The 27,033-nt window shown below is 45.2% G+C and overlaps 1 protein-coding gene across 2 annotated transcripts in view; it reads left to right on the top strand.

Annotated features, from left to right (window-relative positions):
- PIK3AP1 (phosphoinositide-3-kinase adaptor protein 1) overlaps window positions 1-23,778 on the top strand; it is a 118,675-nt gene extending 94,897 nt beyond the window's left edge. For both annotated transcript variants that reach the window (XM_045438391.1, XM_045438392.1), the window contains 5 exons: window positions 3,132-3,204; window positions 10,473-10,628; window positions 12,611-12,681; window positions 14,561-14,679; window positions 21,873-23,778. In XM_045438391.1, coding sequence (XP_045294347.1) covers window positions 3,132-3,204; window positions 10,473-10,628; window positions 12,611-12,681; window positions 14,561-14,679; window positions 21,873-21,930 — 477 coding nt within the window. In that variant the 3' untranslated portion in view covers window positions 21,931-23,778. The remainder of the gene's footprint in view (window positions 1-3,131; window positions 3,205-10,472; window positions 10,629-12,610; window positions 12,682-14,560; window positions 14,680-21,872) is intronic.
- Window positions 23,779-27,033: the final 3,255 nt, after the last annotated feature.

The raw sequence follows: 27,033 nt of genomic DNA, 5'->3' as shown, positions 1-27,033 counted from the left end.
GGAGGACTGGGCCGTCAGAGGAGACTCTTGCTATTTATATATAAAAATCTATAACTCCATACATGTACTTCATATGTAATTTAAAGTGATGCGGAGAACTCAAACTTGACCTTAGGAAGCATATCCCTGGTCCAACTCCTTCATATTAAAAAGATGATGTTGATGGGGTGCGTTGGTGGCCCAGTCAGTTAAATGTTTGCCTTCGAGTCCAGTCATGATCTCACAGCCCCACATCAGGCTGCTCTCTGCTGTAAGCATGGAGCCTGCTTCAGATCCTTTGTCCCCTTCTCTCTGCCCCTGCCCCACTCACACTCTCTGTCTCAAAAAATAAATAAATAAACAAACAAACAAACAAACAAATAAATAAATAAATAAAATTTAAAAAAATAAATTAAAAAAAAAAAGAGGATGTTGAGCTTAGGGTGTTAGGAGACATGTCCAGATCACTCACCTAGTAAGTGGAGGGAAAGGTAGGAACAGAGTCGTTGCTTTTTCTCTTCACCTCTCCACAGTACTCCCCAGAAGGTGTGTGTTCTAACGTCTGTCCTCGGAGGACCTGACACACCTGCTGCTGGGGGCGAGGGGGTGGGGTGGGGAGCAGCACCACCTAACACTGAGATGGGAGTCATGTCTTCTTAGAGGGGGAGTCGGTGGCGACAAGTGGGGAAATGAGCCATCAGGCAGTAATTGTCCAGCTGTGCAGCAGTGTGTTGGATGGACCTGACCTCTTCTGCACTCACAGCATGCATGCGAGAGAAGTATCACCGTTCCCATTTTACAGAACGCTGAGGCTCAGAGGGGCGGAGAGGCAGAGTCAGATTCAAATGAGCCCTTTCTCGCACCAAGCCTGTGCTCCCTTAACTATACTTTCTGCCTTGTTAGTGCTCCCTAAAACAGGGTCATCCACTCTGGTGGACTGCCTCCCTCCTCCTGGGGATCTGATGGCTGGGAAGGCACTCTTTAGTGCTGAGTATGGGAACCCAGGGTCCTCCGCATTCAGGAGCCCCAGAGGGCTGCAGTCCTGCTGGGACAGCCTGGCCCTGGGCAAACAATGGTTTTCTTTCTCCCAGCCAGGTCACGTGTCCACATAGCACAGTATTAAGAGCAGCCAGGACCCTAGGGCCAGGCAGTCTGAGTCACATCCTCATTCTGTCGCTTGGGGCTGGATGACCTTGGCCTCTCTGTGTGTCCGTTTCCCATCTCACATGTGAAGGGAGAACACTGGACAATGTAAACCATGTAAAGGACTTGGCATGCCTGGCACCCAATAAATGTATAACAAATGTTAGCTGTCTGTCTCTGTCTGCATCCAAGAGGCTTCTCCTGGTCGCATAAGCTTACCCGGAACTCTTGGGTGTGGCAGACAACTGGGGTTCATATTTGACATGGCAGAGAATCCATGGGATCCATGGGAGCTGACACTACTCTGTGCTCTGAGAGCCTCTTGGTACTTCTAGAGCATCCCCCGTCCAGCGACCGGTGGGCATGAAGACCATTCCTGGGGCTGCCCCATTTTCCTTTTCCTCTATGCCACTGTCCACCTCTGTGTCTCCTTCACTTCTCCTCCCATGAGTGGGCACTGCCCAGGCTCCCGTTATGTTTTTCTCTGTGCAGGTGACTCTTGAGTCCGTGTCTCCTTTCTCATTCCACCTTTCCAGCCACCAGCTGGGTGTGTCCCTCTGAGGTGCCTAAGACTTGCCTCATGTCCGGCAACAAACTGTACCTTGAGGCTGCTTCCTTTCCCCGGCTCCCTGCTTCTGTTCACTGCACTGTTATCTTCCAGACAGTGAGGCTAGACAGACATCTCTTAGGCTCTTCTTCCTCACTCCCTGTACCCAGTGAGCTGCATGTCATGCCTGGTCTTGTTCTGTGACATTCTTCCTCTTGCATCTGCTCCTTTCTTTCCATTCCCCCCCATGCCAGCTTCTGTCACCTTCATCTAACCTAGCATTAGTTTCCAGGTGGGTCTCTTTTCTGCCAACTCCTTCTGCCCACACTCTGTCAGACCTTAAAGCTGTAGCCAGCCCATACCTTCCAGTGTTCCCCTGGTGCTTCCTGGACCCAGCTCTGTCTCACCTATGGTCACAACCCAAACACCCCTCCCAGTCCAGCCTCCCGTAGCTCCCTCATGGGACCTTCCAGATGTCTGGATGTTAGTCCCTGGAGCACTTTCTCTAGAATGTTCACACACTTTTGAGGTAGTTGTTATTGACTAAAATAGCAACAGGGGCGCCTGGGTGGCTCAGTTGGCTAAGCATCTGACTCTTGGTTTTCGCTCAGGTCGTGGTCTCACAGTTCATGATCTCAGGTCATGATCTCACGGCTGACAGCACAGAGTCTGCTTAGGATTCTGTCTCCCTCTCCCTCTGCCCCTCCCCTACTTGCTCTCTATCTCTCTTTCAAGAATAAATAAAAATAAACTTTAAACAATTTTAAAAATAAATTAAATAGCAACAAAATTTGTCTCTCATGTGTCTATTCAACATTTGTTGAATGACTGCAATAGACCAGACTTCACAGTTTCAGAAAGGTGTAAACCTGGTGTCTTTCCCTTTGAGAGGGCACAGTACCTCTGAAGAGACAACATACACACATATTCAAACCCACACGCACACACAAATGCGCTGGGCAAGGCAGCATAGCTCAGTGCCAGATGGCACCTGTGGTCACTAAGGACTGGAGCACTGGGGGGAGATTTAACAGAGAAGGTGAACCTTGACCCAGACCTAGAACAGATTCATGGAGAGGAATCCTTGTCCCTCACGGTCAGAGGAATGGTATGAAAATAATGTCAGAGGCAGTGTGCACGGAGTGTTTGTTAGCATGTAAGAGACTGGCTTGGCTAAAGGAACGCACAAGGAGGAGGGCAGTGAGTTCTAAGGCTGGGAAGGAGCTAGGAACAGAGGGGAGGGGAGACGCTTTGTTGTTGTGGGAAAGATGTCTTCTTCTCAGGCACAACTTCTAAGAGTACTTGAACTTCTCTGGGGGCTGATTGCAAATGGATTCAACCTCATTTGCATGTTTTTGCAATGTGATACATCGTGCAAACAGCATAAAATCAGAAAGAAACTCTAATGTCCAGAGGGTATATTTCTGGTATCTACTTTTAAAATGAACTAAATCTTTTCCAGGAAAATCTTAAACGGCTAAGAGATAGCATCACCCGAAGACAGAGAGAGAAGCAAAAATCAGGAAAGCAGGCAGGTACGTAGCTCCTTGGGGGTGCCGCACTGTGGGATACTGCTGTGATCTGTTGTTCCTCACCCTCCTTTCTGCTGTGGCCTGAATGGGCAGAGAGCTTGCCCGGTGCCTGTCACCCTGTTTACAGATCTGGGTCCCCCAGATCTGTGAGGTTCTTGGGGACAATGACTTTGTCTTGTTTATTCTGCATACCTAGTACCTGGCACAGAAGACTTGTTAGCAAATGAATGAATGGACTGACCTCTGCATCCCTTCATCCTCTCACTCAAAGAGGATGATCAAACTTTCTCCCCAAGCATCTGACTCTCCCCTTAGCATTTAGGAAGACATGTTTTTTGTTTTGTTTTTGTTTTTGCTTTTGTTTGTTAGTTTTCAAGGTAGAGAGGGAGAAATGGGGGGGAAGAGAGGCAGAGAGAGAGAGAGAGACAGAGAAAGAGACAGAGACAGAGAGAATCCTAAGTAGGCTCCACATTCCATGCTGAGCCTGACATGGGGCTTGATCCCACGACCCTGGGATCATGACCTGAGCAGAAATCAAGAGTTGGATGCTCAAACGACTGAGCCACCCAGGTGCCCCAGGAAGACATGTTTTTTGAGCAGAGAAAGGAGAAAATCTCATTCACATAGTATCTGTTTTTCACTGAAGCAGGGAACTGTGTCATTGGTGTCTATACCATACAATGATTCAGAAGCCAGGACTCCAGGTATAGCAGAGCTCCTGCCATGTGTAGTGGCCGTCCAATAGCAAGGCCATGCATTGCAGTGTTTACACTGAGGACCAGGCTTCTCGGCACCACTACCCTTGAGCGTTGATAGGCATTTGCCTACGTTGCATATTCCCACCGAAAGCCTCTGGCATGGTGGGTCTCTGTGATTTATTTTGGCCAGGGTTTATTAAGTGGAGCTGACAATAAAAGGCTTTCAGAGGCTCTGCAATCTTGAGTAGAGCCCCATTAAATAAAGGACTAAGCTTGTGCATGACGTCCATAGTCTGTCTCCAGCTGCCACCAAGAGCCTGACTTCTCATGACCTTGGTCAAGCTGGTAACACCCCAGTCTTTAAAAAGGACATCTTCCTGCCATAGGCCCCTTGCTCATGCCTGTTCTTTCTCACTTGCATGAAAACTACAGGACTACAAGACCCAGCCCATCAGCCCCTGCTCAGTGAGGCCTTCCTGGACCACTCAAGGCCATTGTACCCCTTCCTCATTTGAGCATTTATAGAACCACTATCCCTCCCATTCATCTGGCACTTCTCTTTTGCTGCCTCTGACTGCTATGACTTCATTCCTTTATTCAAACCATCAGCAATTCCCCAAGGTTCTGCCTCCAAAATGCATCTTAGATCTGATCATTTCTGACCATCTCCCATGCCACAGCTGCAGGCAAGCCAACATCATCTCTTCCTGGATGAATGCAAGAGCCTCTCCCATTGTCTCCCTGTGTCCAGTCTTACTTCCCTACAGTTAATCCTCCAAAGTGCAGCCAATCACCTTTTAAAAATAAGAAATCAGATGGTGCCAGTCAGTTGCTCAAAACCCTCAGGGGCTCTTGTCCTACCCAGAGTAAAATCACACTCCTCATTGTGGTCTGAGAGTCCCTACGTGGTCTCACCTCTGACCTCTGAGCTCACCTTTACTTTCCCCCTCAACCCCGAGCTCTAGTACCAAAGGACTCCCTTTTGTTGCTCTAACAAATCAAGAGCAGCCCTCCCCAGGGCCTTGGCACTTGTCCCCCCTCCACTTTTTCACACATCTTTACCGACTTGTCCTTTCATCCTTCAGAGTTTGGCTGTAAATTCTCCTCCTCAGAGAGGCCTTCTCTGTGTTCTCTCCAGAGTAGCTTTGCTTACCTTCTTTTCACATCACACACACTGGAATTATCTTATGTTTCTGTTCCATATTTTCTGGCCCATCCTCCCACTGCCTCCTATTGCAAGCTCCATGGGGGCAAAAGTTTGTATGTTTTGTGCTCTGCTGAATCCCCCGCATGTAAGACAGTACATTGATTGGGCTCAAGAAATCTCCGTTGGAATGGTCGATTTCAGGAAAATTTTTGGTAACATCATTCATTCACTCTATGAATACTTAATTGAGCACCAGGCTCTTTGCCAGATACAGAGACCCATAAGGCCTGATCTTCACCATCTAGTAACTTATGAATTAGTCTTTTATTTGTGTAGGTCTGATTTTCCCAGCTAGAGCCTGCCCTACAATCTCTAGCACAGTGTTTTGCATATGGTACTAGCTTAGTGAATATTAATGATTTTGACTGTTTGGGAAAAGAGGCATAAAGAGGTGATAACCATGGCAGAAGGGCAGGTATCTGCTTAGGTGACTAGATTTTAAATGTATGCTTTCACTACCTAAGCTCACACTTGTCTGCCCTCCTGGCTGAAGGGAGGGGAAAGGAGAGAAGGCAAAAAATCTGGTTCAAGATCTGCATGGTCATCTTAGGGTCAGACAATAGGTTCTAGGTGGTAAAAGGGATGAGGTGCTTTTTAAAACTAGAGCACATGAACCCAAAGATAGAAGCCTTGATTAAATGAAACATTTCACGCTTTTACACATAGGCAGCCTCAAAAAAGTTGTGATTTGGTAGTACATGAGGTGTTTGAAGGCCACAGTGTTGCTGTGTTGGAGTCATGAGTGCTGGGCAGCTGGGCTCCAGAATTGAACCCACTGGGTGTCATGACAACTTTACCATCCAATCAATGGAGATATTGAAGCAAGACATACACATGTTGAGGAGTAAAGGGGTACAGGCATCGGCCCTGAGGCCGTCAGGGTTGAGGTCAAGTTCCTAGCCACTGCTCACCCCTAACTAGCTGGGAACCACGGACAAGATAAGTCACCCAACTGAGCCTCAGTCCTCATCTGCAAAGTGACACAAATAAAAGTGCCTACCCTATTAGGGTTGCTGTAAGGATTGAACCGGTTAAGTTCTGGCTAGGACCTAGCACAGTGCCTGGCACATGGAAGCACTTTAAAAACCACCCATACAGCAGCTGGTGACCTCTCGGGCAGGACCACCCAGGGTGCATGTGCTGGGCTGGGACTTGCCATCCAGGATCCAGAGCTGAAATCCTGGGTTTAGAAATGTTTTCCAAAGTTCACCTAAAGCTAATCAGACTCTGGACAAGTGATACCCACCAGTGTTTATGCTCTGCACTGGAGTGGTCAATGTCTACATTTTTTCAAAGGAGCATAGTTAAATGCCCTCCCTACCCTTACCCTCTACTCTTCAGAAGCAGGCCCTCTGACTAGGAATTTTATGGGGGGGAATGTTAAGTACTTTTCCTTTTTTTTTTTTTTTTTATTTTGAGAGAGAAAGAGAGAGGGAGAGAGAATGAATGGGGAGGAGCAGAGAGAGGGAGAGAGAGAGAATCCCAAGCAGGCTCTGCACTGCAGGGCTCAAACTCATGAACCACAAGATCATATCGTGAGCTGAAATGAAGAGTCAGCCACTTAACTGACTGAGCCACCCAGGCACCCCAGTGTTTTTACTTTTTACATTAGGAGCTTTAATGTCATAACTATCAAAAGATTAAATTATATATAATCTGACATGAAACAAGAATGCCTGGGGACCATCATAGAGAGAAAGTTCTACTCATCAGCCCCAGGACATTTTTCCTAATGTTTATTTCTTTATTTTTTGAGAGAGAGAGAGAGAGAGAGCACGAGTTGGGGAGGGGCAGAGAGAGAGGGAGCCAGAGAATCCCAAGCAGGTTCTGCCCTGTCAGCACAGAGCCTGATGCGGGGCTTGAACTTATGAGCTGTAAGATCATGACCTGAGCCAAAATCAAGAGTCAGATGCTTAACTGACTGAGCCACCCAGACACCGCCAGTTTTGTTTTTTATTGTGGTAAAATACACATAACATAAAATTTATCATTGGACCTGAATGTACAACCGAGTGGCGTTAAATACATCCACAATATCATGCAACCATTACCACGATCCATTTCTGGAATTTTTTCTTCCCCAAGAAAGATTTGAGAGCAAGTAGCTGATGTGGGACATGATCCCAGGGACACAGTGGGAGTGGGGAGGTGAGAGAGGGAAGGAAAAGTGGCCAGCAAAGTACAGTCACCACTGTGGAGATGGAACTTTATGTCCCTGGAGACTCTGGCGGTCAGTGGAGAACACTATGGAAGAGTGATCCCTCCCGAGGGGCCAGAGAGCTGACCATTTCTTCCCCAGCTCCCATGTCTGGGTGAGGCCTGTTGGAGGAAGGGTGCTTGTAAACCAGTTACCAGAGAAAGCCTCAGGTAGTCTGGGAGTGGGGCCCTGTGCTACATAGTGAGGCCCAAGGGCATCAGAGCATCTTCCGAAGAGTGGGCATCTTTATGGTTGACTAAATATAGCATATTATTTAACTCCATAAAACTCGATTGTATATTTAATGACGTACTAACCTGTAATTACCCATTTCACACTGAGTAGCCTCAGTGCTGCTGTACGTGTGCTTGTGGGAGTAGAGGTTTGGCACTTGGGGAGGGTGGGTAGGGGAAAGCAGGGGAGGTAGATTCAGATTGGGACAGTGTTTAGGGCAACCTACTCTTTGACCATCGCAGCTCCTTTAAAAAAAAAAAATCTGTTTTCCACATTGAGCTTCTGTTTTCAACAGAGGAAAGAACTCTGCTTCCAAAAAAAGGAAAAGAAAAGAAAAAGAAAAAGCATTTGGAACCCATTGATACAGAGTAACATCAATCTGTAGGAAAATTAGGGTTGACAAATGGCATCTCTGTTTAAAGGACCTTTTCTAGGAATGAAGCCCATTCTAAACATAAGGGCTTGACTCTATTTATTTAGAAATCTCACTTGCCTTAGAAAAGAGAAACGGTGGTTATTTTGCTTTAATTTGGGTTACAACACCAAGGGTAATTAAAAAGTAAGATTCTGTTCATAATAACTCACTGGTCTTCAGCTTCGGGGACCAGTTTTGTTCTTGCTGGGATGGTTCAGAACATTGATAGTGTAGGAAGTCAGAGGAGCTGGTGTAGCCCATGACTTGTAGAACACTCTAACAGAAGGCAGTCAATATTTGTGTTCTGGGTGTGTCTGGGGCTAGTCTGGGGCAGGACAGAAAGGAGCAGGCAGGGTGCCAGGAAACCTGGGTCCCAATCCCCACTTCGTCACTGAATCACTTTGTGATCCAAGACTTTAACCACTCTATGCCTCAGTTTCCTCATCCATGGTTTTACCTGACTAATCAACTTCATGGAGAAGGAAGGAAGTTCAAAGGAGGTATAATGACCCACGTGGACACGCTTTGGGAAAAGTACTGTGCCATCTAATGACGATTAGTATTCCCAGCATTGTTCCTTTCTTCCAAGAATATCAGGATTTTGTAGACTCACTCTACTTGATTTTTTGAACTTTTGACTCCCAATTTTTTTTCCTGTGTATTTTATTTTCCTTCCTCATAGAACCAGTTGAGGGTAGAAAATTGACTCACTGAAGTGAGTTAAGCAGACAGGAACCTCCCTTTAAAAGAGTGTTGTTTAAAAAAAAAAAAAAAAAAACTAGGTCAAAGCTGAGGGGGAAAACAAAAGCATTACACCTGTTTGGGCTCTGAGACCAACTGTGGGCCCACGCCCACATGCAGGTGAGGCTGGTCTCTGCCCAAGTAGTTGCGGGCTCGGGTAGCTGCTTGCACTGCTCAGTTGTCACTAGGAGAGCCTGAGGGTGTGAGAAAGGTCTGTGCTACACAGGGACCCAGAAAGGTGGTTTAATACTAGGACCAAACACTGCCCTTGGAGCCAGTCTCTAGTGTGAGGCACTTGTGGCATCTAGTAAACCACAGTCCAACCTTTTTTTTTAAGCTTATTTATTTTGAGAGAGAGAGAAAGTGAGCAAGCCAGCGAGGGGCAGAGGGAGAAGGAGAGAAAATCCCAAGCAGGCTCCATGCTGTCAGAACAGAGCCTGATGCAGGGCTCAAATCCATGAACCGTGAGACCATGACCTGAGCTGAAACCAAGAGTCAGATGCTTAGCCAACTGAGCCACCCAGTCCAACTTTAACATCTTCTGTGTGCTTACCATACACTCGGTCTACCCTGCCCTTGAACTTCTTTCCTCCTGTTGTGGTTTACCCATTCGCCCTTCTCAGCGGACTCTGGCTTTGGCAAGCCTCCGGAGCCACCTCTGGTCCTGGACTCCCTGAACTTCTCGCCACACCCACCCCATAGAAGAGGAGAGTCGGAGGAGGAAGTGGTGCTGTTAAGATGAGAGCACGTGGCCCAACAGTACACGGAACTTTCACCTCTTCCAGAGGCCCTGCCCCTGGGCTTGGGAATGTTCCAGGCATCAAGGGAGCCCTGTGTCAGGAGCTCACCTGGTGTTCACACTTCCCTGGGGAGAAAGTGGGTATGGACACCCACAGATATTTTGTTCTGCTTGTCAGCAGGGGTTGTTTTCTGCTCAGGAACCCCGGGGATGGAAATCTAGGGAGGACTAAAGACCCAACTACTGGGCAGGGCTAAGTCAGGAAAGAGACCAGTTTAATGCTGCACAGGGCAAAGGCATCATTCCTTAAGTCTGTGGTGTCCAAAACCACTGATCAGCCTTGCAAGTCACAAAATCTTTCATGGGGCTGATGGACCTCCTTTCATTACCAGTCTGGGTCGCTTCTGTCAGTTACAGACCATGCACCCAGCATCCATCATTTATTGAGGGATTCAGGGGCAGTATGAGTAGTGGTTAAGCGCCTGGACTCCCGAGCCTGGGTTCAAATCCCAGCTGTCTCACTTGCCAGCTGTGTGCCGGGGGCATGCTACTTCACTTCTCTGTAATAGTTTCTGTTGGGAATGAAGATAATAGTATTTATTCCATGGGTGTTGGGAAGCTTGTGGAACCCCACTTGGTGCACAGGATAACCAGTTATTAGGATGAACAGCACTCGCGAGTCTGCCATGTGAAAGGGAAGTAATGCAGAGAGGTTGACTGGCTGACTCAAGTCCCAGAGCAGGGGAGTGGCAGAGCCCCAGACCTTTCCCTGATCTCAGGCTGTCTGCCTGACGTGGAGCATCTGTGCCTCCGTCCCTCTCGTCTGTCACCCACCGATGGCTACACAGGAGTCTGTAGAGTTTCAGTGCTGAGTTGAGCAGAGCCCCCTCCCCGCTCCTACCCATCTCTCTTCCCCTCCCCTTCCCTCCTCTCCCTGCCAGGTTCAGGCCGGGGATGCAGGTGGAGCGGGAGCAGCCTGAGCAGTTTGGTGGGCTGTAGTCTGGTGCCTTGAAGATTTTCCCTCTTTCTTCTAATTCTAGACTTGGAGATCACGGTCCCAATTCGGCACTCACAGCACCTGCCAGGGAAAGTGGAGTTTGGAGTCTATGAGAGTGGCCCTAGGAAAAGCGTCTTCCCCCCAAGGACAGAGCTACGGCGAGGAGACTGGAAAACAGACAGTACCTCCAGCACCGCAAGTGAGCAAGGGGTAGGGGGTGTGGGGGGGGGGCGGTGTCTTCACATCTGCACTCCAGCTGGGGCCTTGGAGCTTTGAGAACAGTCTCTGTTGTGAGCCCAGCAGATCCCAGCTGGAGCCTGATTTGGGTCTGGAGGTGTAAGACATGGGGAACATTTAGCCTGTGAAGTTTGCCTTTTCTTAGAGGGCCAAAGATCCTTTAATATCCCCTGAAGCCAGATTGCATACTACCTTATTACACTGTTCCTTTTACAAATAGAAAAACCTAGTAATAATACCAGTACACATTTATTGATCGTTTACTGTATGCTAAGCCTCTTCTATAGATTCTCAGATTTAATTCTCACAGTAACTCTATAGGATAGGCACTACGACCTGTATTTACTGAGAAGGAAACTGGAGTCTTAGTGCCTTGCCCTAGGTAAGATAGCTAATAAGTCGTGGTGTCAGGATTTGAGCTCAGGCAGTCTGGATCCAGGGCCCAGACTATTCTTTCTGCTTCCTCGACCGTGGTAAGGGGAAGGAAAGAGCATGAAGTCAGAAACATTAGAAAACGATGGACTCAAATTTGAGAATTCCAACTTTATAGATGAGTTGAGGATCTAGTTAGGAAATGTGGAAGACATTTGGGCTTGAGAGCTTGATAGAGTCTGATTGCAACAGACAGTACCCGCTGAGGTACACGCAGGAGGTGGGGGGCTTTGTTTCCGTATCCAGGGCGGTGTTAGCTGACTTCGGATACACCGGCTTCACAAGCAGAATAGATGGAGTTTCTTTTCTTTCATACATTTTAGTGTTATCAAAACAGCTAGGAGAGCCATGAAAGAGTAGGAGACTTGGCTGAATTTTAGAACTCGTGTCTCCTTAAATGTCAGGCAGAGAGCCCCCAGGAAGGTCATCTAAACCCAGGGGTTAATCTTTTCTGCATCACAAACCCGTTTGAGAATCTGATGTGTGCTCTGGATGTGCTTCCCAGAAAAATGCACGTGTATATGTACATACATAGACATACAATTTTTCCCGTCCATGGACTTAGGTCAGCAACCCTGCACGAGTCTCCCTTCTGACTTTATAGATGGGGTATTTATGATCCAGAGAAGGAAAGGGTTTTATGCAAGGTCACCTGGCCAGGGAAGGAAAGGTGGGAGTAGGCCCTGTTCTTCTCTCGGTTCAACATTCCTGCCACCACTACCTGTTGAAACAGACCCAAAGCCTGTCTCACGACCGACCACAGGGAAAGTCTAGACAGGGCAGAGGAGAAAACTTCTCTTAAATAATGGGGGTGGTAATGTGTATTCAAAACCCTCTTGAGGAATTTTAGAGAATTCTGACAAGTTCAAAAAGGGGAGAGATTTTCCCAGTGATCACAGGTGGCTGAGGAAACGTGAGGCAGGTGGCAGTCTCTCGGATGTGTCGTGGAGGAGAGAAGTGATATAGATCGTTTCAGGGTGAGGGCAGTGCATTCCGGTGTGGAGAGGAGGGGAAATGTAACAAGACAAATGCAAAGCATTTATTTCGGGTTCAGATTAATTTCAGTGCTTTTACGTGTGTGTTTTACCTTGAGGTGAAAACGGAAAACAGAATGGAAAGCATAAGCCCGATACGGGGCTTGAACACATGGATGCGAGATCATGACCCGAGTCAAAGGTGGACACTTAGCTGACTGAGCCCCTCAGGCGCCCCTTTGTAATTGTGTTTTTAAAGCATGTAACGTGTGATAAGCTCTCAGTAAATGGTAGCTATACAGAAAAATAAATAATAAATAAATAAATAGGTAATAAAAAGGTGAACCATTTCATTTTATGCTGAAAGAAAAAAACTAAACTGTAATAAAATGGTGTAAGATGGTAGCATTTTGAAGATCCCATATTCACAGTTTATGTATTGCTTCTACCATTAAAATTAAGGTATGTGCTAGAGTTCTGCATTTTATTTTAGCCTGAGAGAATCCACAGCCCAGCTAATTTTGTTTGCACCCTTCAGGCAGCGCGAGTAACCGATCCAGCACTCGGAGCCTCCTCAGTGTGAGCAGCGGGATGGAGGGGGACAATGAGGTGAGAGCTGGGGACTCCATTCCCATATGGCTTGTCCTACGGGTCATTTCATTGCAGGAAATAGAAATCCAAGTGAAAGAAGCCGGACACACAGGTCACATATTACAGGATTCCATTTATGTGAAATATCCGGAATAGGTAGAATCAGAGAGACAGAACACAGATTGGTGGATACCAGGGGCTGGGAGGAGAGGGAAATGGGGAGTACGGTGTTTCCTTTTGGGGTGATGGAAATGTTTTGGGACTAGCTGGAGGCGGTAGTTGTGCAACAGTGTGCATGAACTAAATGCCACTGAATTGTTCACTTAAAAAAATTTTTTTTAAGTTTATTTACTTCTTCGGAGAGAGACAGAGACAGCGTGAGCATGGGAGGAGCAGAGAGAGAGGAAGAAGAGAGAGAATCCCAAGCAGGCTCCACACCCTCAGCATAGAGCCTAACACGGGACTCGAACCCACGAAACCGTGAGATCATGACCTGAGCCGAAACCAAGTCAGACGCTTAACTGACTGAATCACCCAGGCGCCCCAAATCGTTCACTTTAAGATGGCTAACTTTATTTTATATGAATTTCTCCTCAATAAAAAGAGGAAGGAAGGGAGGGAAGGAGGGAGAAAAGGAGGGAGAGAGAAATAGAAATTCGCTCTGACTAGTTAAGCCATAAAGGGCATGTGTGAGAAGGAGGTGGATGAATACCAGGGAATCCAGGGGTAAAAATCCCATCTTGGGGCCGGGATCAGGAGCAGTGAGAAATGCCGGAGCCAAGGCCAGTGCTCCATGTTTCCCCAGGGCCATATGCTCTCATCTCTTTTCCCCTGTGTGGACCTGCTTTCTTGTCTCACTGTACCCTGACCTGTTCTGCGCCTGTGCACGTATAGTGGCAAATAGTCCCTTGAGAGCCAAAAGGCCTCTCAGGAGGGGATGAGCTGCTGCCTTAGACTGAAGCCCAATTTTGGTCAGGGTGTCTACCCCAGTCCAGTGGCTGGGATGAGCAGGAGGTGTCACATGGGTCACTGCCAACCCGGGAGACCCTGAGATAGGGCCCTTGAGGTGGGCCAGCCCTCCAGTGCACAGCTTATATTCATTACCCCATGACTGAGGGCCACTCAAGGCTCTTCTCCCAAAAAGGGACTTTGGTTTAAAAACAAAATTTCTCCGGCTCTACCTGGTTAAATAGAGCATGCTTCTCAAACTTTAAGATGCATAAGAACCTTAAGATCCCAGGCACCTGGGTGGCTCAGTCAGTTAAGTGTCTGACTCTTGGTTTCAGCTCAGATCTTGATCTCATGGTCCTAAGCTCAAGCCCCATGTTGGGCTCCATGCTGCGCGTAAAGCCTACTTAAAAAAAAATATTAATAATTACCTCGGATCTTGTTAACATGCAGGTTCTGATCAAGTGGGTCTGAGGAGGAGCTTGAGATCCAGCAGGTCTCACAAGCTCTCAAGTGATGCTAATTTGATGGTCCACAGAGGACGCTCTGAGTAACAAGGACCATTAATGAGAATTTGGGCCCCGTTGTCTCCTCAGTGACTCTAGGAATCGATAGAAAGCTGCCCTGGTGTTGTTGGTTTCATTCTTTTTCTTTTTTTTTTTAAGTTTATTTATTTTGGTGTGGGGAGGGGCAGAGAGAGAAGAGCGAGAATCCCAAGCAGGCTCCACATGGTGAGCAGAGCCCGACATGGGGCTCAGTCTCACAGTCGCGAGGCCATGACTGAGCTGGAATCAGGAGTCCTACCCTGAGCCATGCAGGCGCCCCACTGGATTCATTCCGTTTGTGAATAACCTTCAGCAAAGCCTGGGAGACTTTGGGCTCACCGGGTCCAACTATGGTGGTTGCTTAAAGAAACGTTCACCTTTCTTTATCATCTTTTTTCCTGTAGGATAATGAAGTCCCCGAGGTTACCAGAAGCCGCAGCCCATGCCCCCCACAAGTGGACGGAACACCCACTGTGCCCCTTGAGAGGCCCCCCAGGGTACCTCCAAGAGCTGCCTCACAGAGGTAAGGTTGATGCTGACAAGAAATGTGTCTCTCATTCTCTGAGTTCCTGTGGGAGGACAGTAGGATTTGGGGGCACCGAAGATGACCTAAGAATGCGTGCAGAGCTAACTGAAATGCCTAGTTTTGATGTGTTTTAATGTGGACTCTTTGCTAACTGATGCTCTATTCGAGGGCAAATACTTTAAGTAGCAATTGCAGTATTTCATCAATGAAGTACATTGGTAAACATCAACTTTTTTAGTAATTGTCATGTTTGGTTAGAATTCAGCTCCCTAATAGTAATTCCCTTGGCTGTTTTGTGGGGACAGTGCCTTTTGGGGGCCAGGAGATAAGAAAGACTGGGGGATGAAAATAAAGGTGGGAGACATGGCTCTAGCGCCACACTCTCTGGGAGCAGTGAACTTGGATGAATTATTTCACTTTCACGTAACTCAATTTCTTCATCTGTAAAATGGGGATAAGAGTAGAATGTCCTCACAGAGTTGTAAGAGTGGAGTTTTGGTCCGTAGTAAGAGCTCAACAGAATGAGTGATTTTTCTTATTCAGGACAAGATTGAGCAGATGGAGATTTGGAGATGGGCATCAGGCAAAGGAGTTTAGAGTGTTTGCTGGGCTCTGATGTCTGTCTTTGTTTATAATGGTACTCAGGCCTCTGGTAGGAACTTTTTCAAGGTCTCATGGACAGAAAAAGTAGTCAAAGCTCACTTGTTTGCTCATGCAGAAAGGGGCCTGGGGAATGAAAGCCTAGGCTTGTTTTAGGCGTTTAATTCTTTGATGTCTAAAGTATAATGTGGGGGAAAAATGATTAAAAGGTAGCTTTTTTTTCAACCAGGGTTGGTTTTTTTGTTGTTTCATATTGAAACTTTTAACTCAAATGAATCTCATCAGTGCGATTTGTTGAGAAAGTGCAACAAGGAGGCCTTTCTTCTGATTTTCTGGAAAGAGAAGCTGTCTCTGAGCTAGGCGTCTTTCCATTTCTCCCTTCGCTGCTTACCACTCTTGCGTGTGCTCCCAGTAACATTCACATACTGACACTTGTTACACAGACCTCCTGTGATCGCAAACGGTGTCACATTCACTGGCGTGTTTCCTTGGTATAGACCAGAGGTCACATAGTAGGATACCAATCCTGGGGGGACCTGTAACGATAATCGAGTCCAGTTGCCTGAATTGGCATAATGTTCTGTTGCTTCAAAAGCATATAGTTGGTGACTGGGGAGGGGTGTTTACAGAGAACGATTATGGTAATAAATGCTAAACCATACTGAGCGCTTACTATATACTGGATAGTATGTTAAACACAGTGAATGCAGGATCTCACTTAACTCCATCCACAACTCTAAGAGTTAGATATTTAGGATTATCCCATTATTCCAAGCACTGGGGCTTGGACTGGATTGAGACTTACCCTGTGTGGCAACCCTGGTTGTGCCTGACTCGAGGCCTCCAGGGTCTTAGTCATTTTGTGACACCTGTGCAAGAAAGTTGAGGTATCAGTAGGAGGAGATCCAAGACCTAAGGCCTGCTAATCCTGAAGATTGAGGAGTTTGGGGGCAGTTAACTAATTGCATCAAGATGAAAGGGTTGTCAAGCTTGAAAACTATAGCTGCAAGACTCTGTGGGATTTTGTTAATGGGAGAGAAAAAGAGAACAGCCAGGGAAATGGGTTCCAGAAATTAAAGGATAGAAATTGGGCTGCATTTAAATGTGTCAACAGAGATGGCAAATGAATTCTGGGGGGAGTCTGGAAGCATGTTGTGATAAAAATGGGAGCAAACAGGAGGAAAACACTTTTTGCTAAAGAAATGGTATTTGCAAGGAAATCTGTGATTGATAGAGCATGGCATTTGGGTGCCTTTTTGGTGTGAAGAAAGATTTGCAAATAAGTGATTGTTTTGTAAGTATGTATGCAATTTGCATAATAAAACGAGGAGATGTTTGAGCAAATAATAAAGCAGGCCTGTCTGTCTCCTGAATGGCTTCCGTGCTCCACCCACTGACGGACAGGAGGGGAGGCCAACCTTGAGGGTCTCCTCTCCACTTCCAGATCTGGGAATCAGCAACCGTTCTTTGCCCATGTCTCCTGAGCCCCCCTCCCAAACAGCACTAGGGCTACAATGCCTGTCACCCCCTCCCAGTCCTGGTCGCTTCCTCTACTCACTCCACATGCCGTCCTCAGAGCTTGAGCTGGCAGAGAGGACTCCCGAGTCTCCACTTCCACCTGGGGCTTCTGTTTCCTACTCTCTGCTGGGGGCCCTCGACCCAGATGCCCCACGGATGTCTCAAACAGCCTGTGCAGAACTGAATTCATCCCATCTGCCATTCTCTGTCCCAAACTGCCTTCCTCTGGTGAGTTCCCAGCCTGAGATAAGGGCACCGTTCTCTCACTTCCCAGAGCACCAAACCCAGGCGTCATCCTCCAACCCTCCCTCCCTGACAGCTCCCACAGAGTGTGTCTCCAGACTCTGTCCATTCTGCTGCCCTTTCAGCTCTCGGATCCACCCCCTCTCCGTCTGCCAGGGCCTACATTCATCCTTGTAGACCCACACTCACCTCCCTCCTCCACGCTGCCGCCACATTGCACTTTAGATCAGAAATTGCTGATGATGTCACTTCCTGGTGTAAAAGCCTTCCCACTGAATGCTGTGTTTTTTTAGCACGCTGTGGCCCTGTCTAGCCTCAAGTCCCACCCTCTCCTGTATTCACTGATGCACCACCCCTTAAGGATTCCCAGTGGGTTGTGCCATTTGGAACTCTGTCTTTGCTCAATCTGCTCCTGTTGCCTGGAATGCCTGTCTCCCTCCTCCCTTCCAATCTCTTAGAAAATTCCTATACATCCTTTAGGATTCGGTCTAGTTATCATCACCTCTTCTATGAAGCCTTCCCTGATGTTCCTATGTTCCTATGATGAAACTTCTTGTAGCTCCCCAAATATCTCTATTATAATTCATTCCATGTTATGGCCCCTCTTTACATATCTGTTTCCTCAAGTGGAATTTAAGCCCCAAAAGAATAGAGACCATTTTTGTTTAAAAGGTTTTTTTCTACTGTCTCCAGTGCTTAGTATAATAGCCGTAACAGAGTAAGAACTTAATAAATATTTATCACGTAAGTGAGTTAATGGATGGATGGAGAGATTGGTACTGCTTGTGTTAGACTACCCATCTCTTAAACAGTTAGCCATCAGTCATCTTCCACAGTGCAGGTAGCTCATAGATTAGTGGAAAGAAGTCTCACTCTCCCACCTTTAAGTTCCCAATGTATTTCAAAGTCAGGGAAAGGAAATGATGACAAGAACAGGAGAAGATGCATTATATCTTTGTATGGCATTTTCCTTGCAGGGCATTAGTCTTATAGAGTGGGCAGCTGACAATGTCACATTCCTCACAAGTAAGGTCCTGCCAATTGACAACAACAAAACAAAACAAACAACAACAACAAAAAACACCCCAAATCTTACTGAGCCTTTGCTGCTTTGTTTTTAAACATATTTTGCCATTTACAAATGATTTGTCAATCACTAGCAATCTGTGCACTCCCCTTTAAGGCATAGCCAAGTCCTGTGTAATCAGAACATACTTCTAGAGGCCTTCTGCGGTGCCAGAAGTTGATCCTGTACATGCAGACTTGTAAAGAGGTCTGTGAAGTCCCTGGGAGGGGCTGGAGTGGTCAGGGAGTAAGGGTACTTGGGACCAAGGCTATTTACTAATAGGGAAGTTTAAAAATATTTTCAACAATGTTGTGATCATACAAAAGCATAATAACAAATCTACTTATTTTAATATTTATTTTTTATTTTTGAGAGAGAGAGCGAGCATGTGCTAGTGAGGGAGGGGCAGAGAGGGAGAGAGAGAATCCCAAGCAGGCTCCACATTGTCAGCAGAGCCAACGCAGGGCTCAATCTCATAACCGTGAGATCATGACCTGAGTTGAAATCAAGAGTTGTATGTTTAAACAACTGAGCCATGAAGGGACTCCATAGTCCTACTTTAAAAGAACATTAATCAACATCAAGGTTGCTGGTTTCTTTTTTTTTTTTTTTTAATGTTTTTATTTATTTTTGACAGAGAGAGAGAGAGAGTCAGAGCACGAGTTGGGGAGGGGCAGAGAGAGAGGGAGACAGATTCTGAAGCAGGCTCCAGGCTCTGAGCTGTCAGCACAGAGCCCAATGTGGGGCGAGAACTCATGAACCATGAGATCATGACCTGAGCTGAAGTCTGATGCTTTACCGACTGAGCCACCCAGGCACCCCAAGGTTGCTGGTTTCTTTTTTTTTTTTTTTTTTAATGTTTTATTCATTTTTGAGACAGAGAGAGACAGAGCATGAACGGGGGAGGGGCAGAGAGAGAGGGAGACACAGAATTGGAAGCAGGCTCCAGGCTCTGAGCCATCAGCCCAGAGCCCGACGCGGGGCTCGAACTCACGGACCGCGAGATCATGACCTGGCTGAAGTCGGACGCTTAACCGACTGCGCCACCCAGGCGCCCCAAGGTTGCTGGTTTCTTGAACAAAACTCATCAGCAGCAAGACCTTACCTTCAGCAGGGAGGAGAAAGCAGCCAGTTCTTAGGTATTTCTGGGCACTCATGTCTCCCAACTCCAGCTTCTCAGTGTCCTAGAGAGGCTGTCTCCCCACAGACCACACCTTGAGTCTGATTTAATACTCTTTACCTTCATGATTCTGATATGTCTATAATCACAAATCCATTTCCCTGATATGGGACTTCCAATCCTTGGTTGGGATTATTCATCAGAATGAACTACAGAAATTGTTTGCTTGCAGACCCACCCCAAATGCAGAATGGGGCAGCAGAGAGAGGAAGAGGGTCCAAGAGGGAATCATGACTATCTTTGTAGTGGATGGTAAATTGTAAGGCTCATGGGGCATACATGGGAAAAATCTTTATTCATAATAAAGCTAAAATTATTAGTTGTACTTCTTGAGTACTTCTTTACTTCTAGAGTAAAGGCCAGAAACAGTGCTACCCACTTACCAATTGTCATTTCCAAGCAACACACAACACTCCAATGTAGGTGTTTGTAGGTACTTCTGTTTGGTAGGTGAGAAACACATTCAGAGAAGTTGAACTTGTCCTTCAGATGTGTGCATAATTGCCTTTGCTATGTGTTCCCACAGGTTCTGAACTTCCCCTGTCCAAACAGTGCAGTTTACTGATTTTTCCTGTTGTCTGTCTTATCCATTACATTCTCAGCACTGTGAGGGCTGAATCCATTCCCATTTTACTTGTTGTTATATGTCATACCCAGGAGTAGACACATAGTAGATAAATGTTATTTGAGATGGAGGGAGATGGATAGGAAGGAAGGCAGGGAGGCAGCGAGGCAGCCGGGAAGCCTAAATGTACTCAGCTAATAAGTAAGGCTGACTGGCCTTCAGCCTCCTCCTATAAGCCCATGGTTCATAGGTCAGGTTGGGGAGGTGGAAGGAGACTGTCCATTTGTTTTTTTCTGGATAAAGAGACAACCACACAAAACCATCTATTCCCAGGGGCCATAGCAGGACCCTCTGAGGATGTCTGTGGTTGTTCTTTTCTACTCCTGCTTCTCTATCTTGTTCCTGAGATGGCCCCTCTTTTTCTCTACTCTTTTGTTATTTCCTTGACCTATGCAAAACTTGCGTTCAAGAGACATTTAGTAAATATTTAATCATTGATTCATTCAATCTTTGCGCGACTCCAGGATAGCACAGTTCAATTATGGCACCTGACAAAGCCCTCTTTCTTGACTTATTGACTTGCTTCCAAGAGAATTAAATATTGGTTTTACAGCACACATGTGGAAATACCATCCACCGTTGTTGAACCTCTCTGTAAATAGACTCACCCAGGTCTATCTGGAATGGCATTTAGGACTGTTTAAAAACCATCCAGAATAACATGGAGGGGGGCTTCTAGGAAAGCAAATGTGGAGTTGGGATAACACACTTAGCGATCCCATGAGGGCATAGTTGTGAGAAGCAGACTTCAGAAATTCTTCACTCCTTTCTCAAGGGACCACCTACTACAATATGTCTCCTGCCTGGCTGCATATTTGAATCACTGGTGTCTTAAAATATAGGCTTTATTATTTAGATACGGCAAGGTCAACAGATCAGGAGACAACTGCTCTTGAGAAGATAGTTTGGTGTACTCCTAGATCCCAAGAGGAGGGGGCACATTATGCCCTGGTGGCTCTGGGGGCTCACTGGGAAGCACCAGGTTTAGTCAGGAGAAAGGCAGTGGAGTGGGGGGAACAGTGGAGTGGGCAGTGAAGTGGGCAAGAACTTTTACTGTGATTTCTGCAGGAGGGTACAACTAGGGTAGGCAGATTTAGGATTGGCTAGTTTGTTTTTTAAAAATTTTTTTTTTTCAACGTTTATTTTTATTTTTGGGACAGAGAGAGACAGAGCATGAACGGGGTAGGGGCAGAGAGAGAGGGAGACACAGAATCGGAAACAGGCTCCAGGTTCTGAGCCATCAGCCCAGAGCCTGACGTGGGGCTCGAACTCACGGACCGCGAGATCGTGACCTGGCTGAAGTCGGCCACTTAACCGACTGTGCCACCCAGGCGCCCCAGGATTGGCTAGTTTGAATAATTTCAGTGGGCTCTGGGGCAAAAGTCCCTAGCTGTCTGTCCTTAGTTGTCTGGTACCTGGTCCTGAAGTGATTAGGGCAGATGGGTAGTGGCCCACATGTGAGAAACCGTGAAGAAAGTAGTATAAGGGTATAGGGTGGGATCGGTTAGTTTGCATAGGAAAGGTCTGCTCTTCAGTAAGTTGCTATCTCTAGGAACTAGTTTACCTTGGGAGGGGCATTCCCTCCAGGATCAGCAAGTCTCCGGGGGTCAAAGCATCAGAAAATGAAAGACATGGTTCATATAACTCATTGGGGGAGGGACACTATTAAAAAGTTGTGATGCTTGAGCCTTATCCTCTAGAGATTATGATGGAATGGGTCTAGGAGAGAGCCTGGGAATTGGTATTTTTTAAAGGTCCACTGGTGATTCTAATGTGCAGCTAAGGTTGTGATCCACAGCCAGCACTGTGGATGCTGAGGTCCTCCTGAGGTCCATATGGCTTCATTAACTAAGAACGTGTTCTTTGCATAATTTACCAAGTTTGCCACAAACCATGGATGCCTGAGAACTAGTTGATCAAACTCATTTTAAAATACTGACCTTTGTCTTTCGTTTCAGGCCTGCAACCAGGGAGACCTTCCATTCTCCTCCACCTATTCCACCCAGAGGTCGCTGATTCCACCTCCTAAAACCTGCCTACTTTGGGACTTTGAGACCTGCAGTTTCAGCCTGTTAATGATATCTTCGTGCTGAGTATGATGGCATGAGTATTGACCTTAAGACCTACTCTCATGGCTGATATTGTTGTGGCCCTGCTGGTTTGGGCTTTCCTTGAAGAAAATATTATTAAGGCATGAAGAAGTGAAAAACTGAGGACTTTATTCACCATCACCAAGTATATTGATCCACATCCTTCCTTGCCAAAAGGATAAAGACTTAATGGGAATACTTACCTCTAATTTGGCATGTCAGAAGCCTGAAAAGATTGATCAGAAATGTACTTTATGAGTGATTTTACTGAAATGCACTTATATTAGGCCTTACTTATTTGCTAGTCCAGCATAACTTCTAGAAGTGGTTATGATTTAAGACTTACAGTTTTCAAGTAAGAAGATATGTCCTGACTTTTAAATAGTTCTTCAACTTTTCTGTAGATTCAGGAGGGTGTCTAAATGTTGGAGCTGGTCACACAAAACAAACCGAAAATGACTTTAGAGAGGGATTAGTCCTAATTCCTTGTATGTGGAATACAAATCTGAGGTTCCACAGAAGTCTGGAACCATCTCTAGATAGCCAGTCACTCTCCCTCAAGAAATGCCCGCATGTAGAAATTCAGTCACTGACTGTTGACCTTCCAGAAATATCTTTCCTCCATATCTCCCGGGCATGGGACTATCAAGTATTTTTTTTTTTTTTTTTCAATTTGGGCACTTATACTTCACTATGCTTTCAAAACAGTGATGTTACCAAGGAACATCTATAAATGGTTGGGAACCGGAAGCTTGGGATGCCAGCGACCCCATTTATTGTTCTGCAGTCTTTATAGATCTTATAAGTTCAGGCCATAAGGAGAGAGAAGGATCCTTGACTTTTTCTCTGCCGAGAGGTTAGAAGAGAAAGGAAGAATGTAAAATCGAAACAGTTATCTGTTTTCTTATAAATGTATTATTACCACTAGGCTTAGGAAATCTGTGCGGAGAATAGAGAGCCATTAGTATATCATGATTGTCTTATGTCATTAATATGTGATTAATTTTGAGTCACTGGCACAGAAATCTACCTTCAAAGCACAGATCCTTAATTTGATACTTACACAGTAAAATTAGTATCAGACACATTTCTTTAAAAAATATCAGAAATCTGGTGATTTTTCATGAAATATATTCTTTGTCCCACACAGACATATATAAGCCACACTATTAATGATCTATTTAAATACGGTTTTATTGTGTCCTTTTCTAATGATTCGGGGTTCTTTTTCAATTTCATTCATCAGTCCAGCAAACGAGGACTCTTGTTGGAGTTAATAGCTTCTGGGTCGTGGGTCTTTTTTCTGACATAAAATACACTATTGGCTGTGGCCATTAAGACAGTCTTTGTGCAAATCACTTATCACAATGCCTGGCACATAGTAGCCATTCTGCAGTGGTCCCTTTACTCTCCTTGTCACTTATTTGGGAGAAAGAGGGTAATGTGGGATAAAAGGCGAACAAAAAATTATAATTTTGGTATTGTTGTCTTTTCTCTTATTTATAGGTGGTCTCTTAAGCACACTTGGCTTTGATAAAAGCTACACTTTTTTATATTCAATATCTCTAAGCTCCCTCTTGGATTGCCAAATTTAGATTTTTATAATTCTCTAATAAGCATTTAGATCAATAACATGGCAAAACTTACTGCCAGCTAATGGTGTTAGCATCTTTGTGTGCACATCACTGTTTGTGCAATATTGGAATATTTTATTACATTTTATTCTTCTGTGAAAGTAAATGGAAAACATAAAATTGAAAGTGCTGATTAGAAACTTGGGTCTGATAAATATGACACACTTGAGACATGGGTGGAAATAGTCTAGAGTTCATTGCACATCTGAACTGCTCCATGTTATCAAAGAATGTCTCTAATGTTGATGTGAAATTCTGCATTCTCTAGAAACAGTACTACCCATTTTGACGTGAATTTATTCAACTTCCATACTCAACATTTATACACATTTTTAGGAATATGTTATGTAACAAAATCATGGGTTCCAATACAGTGAGGATCAGAAACTAGATTGTAACTAGGTATCCAAAGAGACTGTTAAAAAGCTCTCTGTGTGATGCCTTGGGAGACAACTCAGCTGCCACCATCCTTCCCCAAGATTTTATGAGCTGGTTCAATAGAAAGGGAAGCTATTTGTCATATTCACTGCCATTGCTTCTCCTTCTAACTGTGCAAAGTATGCTGTCATCCAGTTCCTAGGCTAGTATTCTTCCTTCATCTTGTATTAAAACCTGAGAGCAGGTAACCCAACAATATAAGCAACAAAGCATGAAGAATGAAAGATTATGAACAAGAGGTTGGTGTTGCAATCAAATCATTTAACTTGACGTATTTAATGATGTGAATAATCCCTAATGCTTCGCCATAATTAGGCAAAGTGATAGGATGTAAATTACTTCAATGAGTAGTTTTACAAGTCAAGCTAAGTACCTACTCTTCATCTCCATTTTTCTGGCTTTGTTGCTAAAAAAGAGAGGTTTTAGCCTATCCTATATCACCTCAGTAGTTGAGATTTTTAGATCCCTCTCCCATACGCACCAGAAAATAAGATGGTTTTCTGTGCTCCTCTGTCAAAGAATAGTGATGGTTTTGCAGCTGGTTGGCTGAGGAAGCATTAATACCGACTCATTTGAGTCTGAGAACCAAATGTTTTACGTGATTGCTTCCTGAAGAAAGAACTTCGAACAATTATAAAGTTTTCCGGTGACTAAAACGTTTCAAGCAAAAACAGAAAAGATAGAGGTGCAAAGTGATAAATAGCAATGGAAGGACTGGCCCACCCCAGAAGTCAATACTAGAAAGACAACACAACAAAGTAGAAAGAAGGAATACAATTTCAAAGAAAAGGTGATCTGAAACCGGCCACTGTACACAGAAGGCAGGGAGAGTGAAGAAAGAGGCAGACCACTCCAGGTTGATAGGGTAGCAGTTTTAATAAGCAAGGAAATTTACATACAAGGCTTGTCCTGGGCGGTCATAAGGCAAGTAGATCTTCCTCACCTGCCTGCCAGAATCTTAAAAGTTCATATAGAGAGGCCTTAACTGGGTACAGTCACATATACTGTCCAGATGATCTCAACAACACCTTACTCATTCAAGGCTATGTCCTTGGAATGGCTCCCACTTTGGGAATGGTGGGCGGAGTACATATTCCAAAAACAGGGGAGGGGGTGAGGATCCTCAAATAGCCAGGGTTCCGCTCGAGGGCCAATTAGCAGTCAGATCCTCTCAGTTACCTTCTCCAACAGTAGCTGAGGTTGGAAGTCAGAAGATATGTTGTTATTTATAGAGCACGATTTTTGAAGATCATGTTTATCAAGAATGAGAATAAAGATGGAAATTGTGGGTTTCTGGGTCATTTACTAGTCATAAGCCCTTTCACCAACTGAGTCTTATTAGGACTACCACAAAAAAGACTGTATAGCCATGGAGGGGGGGGGTAGGTGTTTCCTTTCACTAGCATGTTTTCTCCCATGCCTTTTGGTGTCAGGGAATGAGGTCACTAATCAGGATGAAGAAACTGGTGCAATAAGATACATCAGTGTTTTTCACTCTCCAGTCTACCAGAACAGTCCTGATTTGGGTGATGCCCCTGAGTTCTTTTTTTTAGCCTGAGGTCATCAGTTTCCAAAGATATTTGAAGCTACAGTCCTTCCCTCCCCCCCCCCCCAGCCTATTATTTAACTCTTATTCCTTCTTTCTATACCTATCATCAGATTTCTATCACCTAAAGCCATTTATCATCATATCCTAGTGCCTCCTGGAATTCCTGGCACATAGTAGATGCTTGATAAATAGTTGTTGAGTTAGACCCTACATGCTCTTCCCTCCATTAAAGTTTTCCAAATTCTCCACCAAAATAGGGTTTCCTCTTTTCTATTTGCCCATTGCTCTTACTGCCTCTTGAACATTTGCACAGTTGGTCACATTTTGTGCAGTTCTGTTTTTTACACTGTCATGCCTATTCTCTGTTGTGTGTGTAATTTCCTGGTTTTAAGTCTACACTCCCTAAATGATTGCTTTTACTTTTTCTTGTGTCCTCCCCACCCCTAAGTAATTGCCAACCCAGTGCTCCCCACAACACCTAGCAAATGCTCACTGCCTCAAATCTGTGGAGGCAGGTGATGGATGTTTAAGCAAGGAACTACTCATCCATCTTAATTCAACACTTACACTGCTTGTTCTTCAATTGCACATCATCACTTGATTCAAAAGCAGTGATTATTCATTCACAGAGCATTTACTGAGCTTTCACTATGAGTAAGTCACTGCGCTAGGTGCTCTAGGGGATATACAAAGATGTATAAGACGCCCCCTCCGATTTCTATAGCAATCACTGGTGTAGGATTCATTCAGCAATTAATCATGTACTGCCTTGTGATGTCTTTTAGACTGGCTAGAAAATATTGTGTAAATCCTCTATGCTATTTGGCTTTTCACTTATTAATGTCTTCATTTGTTCATTCAGCAAATAGTTTGAATGTATATGATGTGACAATGACTATTCCAGCAGCTGGGACAGATACAAAGATGAAAAAATGGTAGTCCTTGCCATCAAAAAAGGTCAGAATGTATTACAGAAGAGGAGATGAAAGATGGTAACTATGACATAACATGCCTAATGCTTTTAGAATCCTGAAGAAGGGGTGCTCAGCTTTCCCAGGGTGTCATGCAAGGTTTCACTGAAGAGGTGATAATTCAATTAGCCCTGGAAGGAGAGTATCTAATTGTCCACTTATTTGCATTCTAGACAAAGGTACAAGTATAAAAAAAAAAAAAAGGGTATATTTGGGAAATATAGGAATGAAGCCAGGGCATAGAGATTGGTAGAAGGTAAAGTTGGTATCTGATAATCTGGGGTCTGTGCAGCTGCATGTTGACAGGGCTCTCCTTTAGCAAGAAACTTTTCCCAATGACACGGGAATAGCACACGGCCATTGTAAAAACCATCCAAATATTTACAGGCATGTACAAAGAAGAAACTGAACCCTGGTGTCAATGGTTTGAATTACTA

Source organism: Leopardus geoffroyi, chromosome D2, assembly GCF_018350155.1.
Source record: "Leopardus geoffroyi isolate Oge1 chromosome D2, O.geoffroyi_Oge1_pat1.0, whole genome shotgun sequence".
In the NCBI taxonomy this organism is placed as follows: domain Eukaryota; kingdom Metazoa; phylum Chordata; class Mammalia; order Carnivora; family Felidae; genus Leopardus; species Leopardus geoffroyi.
Note: the sequence above shows the minus strand (reverse complement) of the source record. Positions and strands in the feature narration are given on the sequence as shown.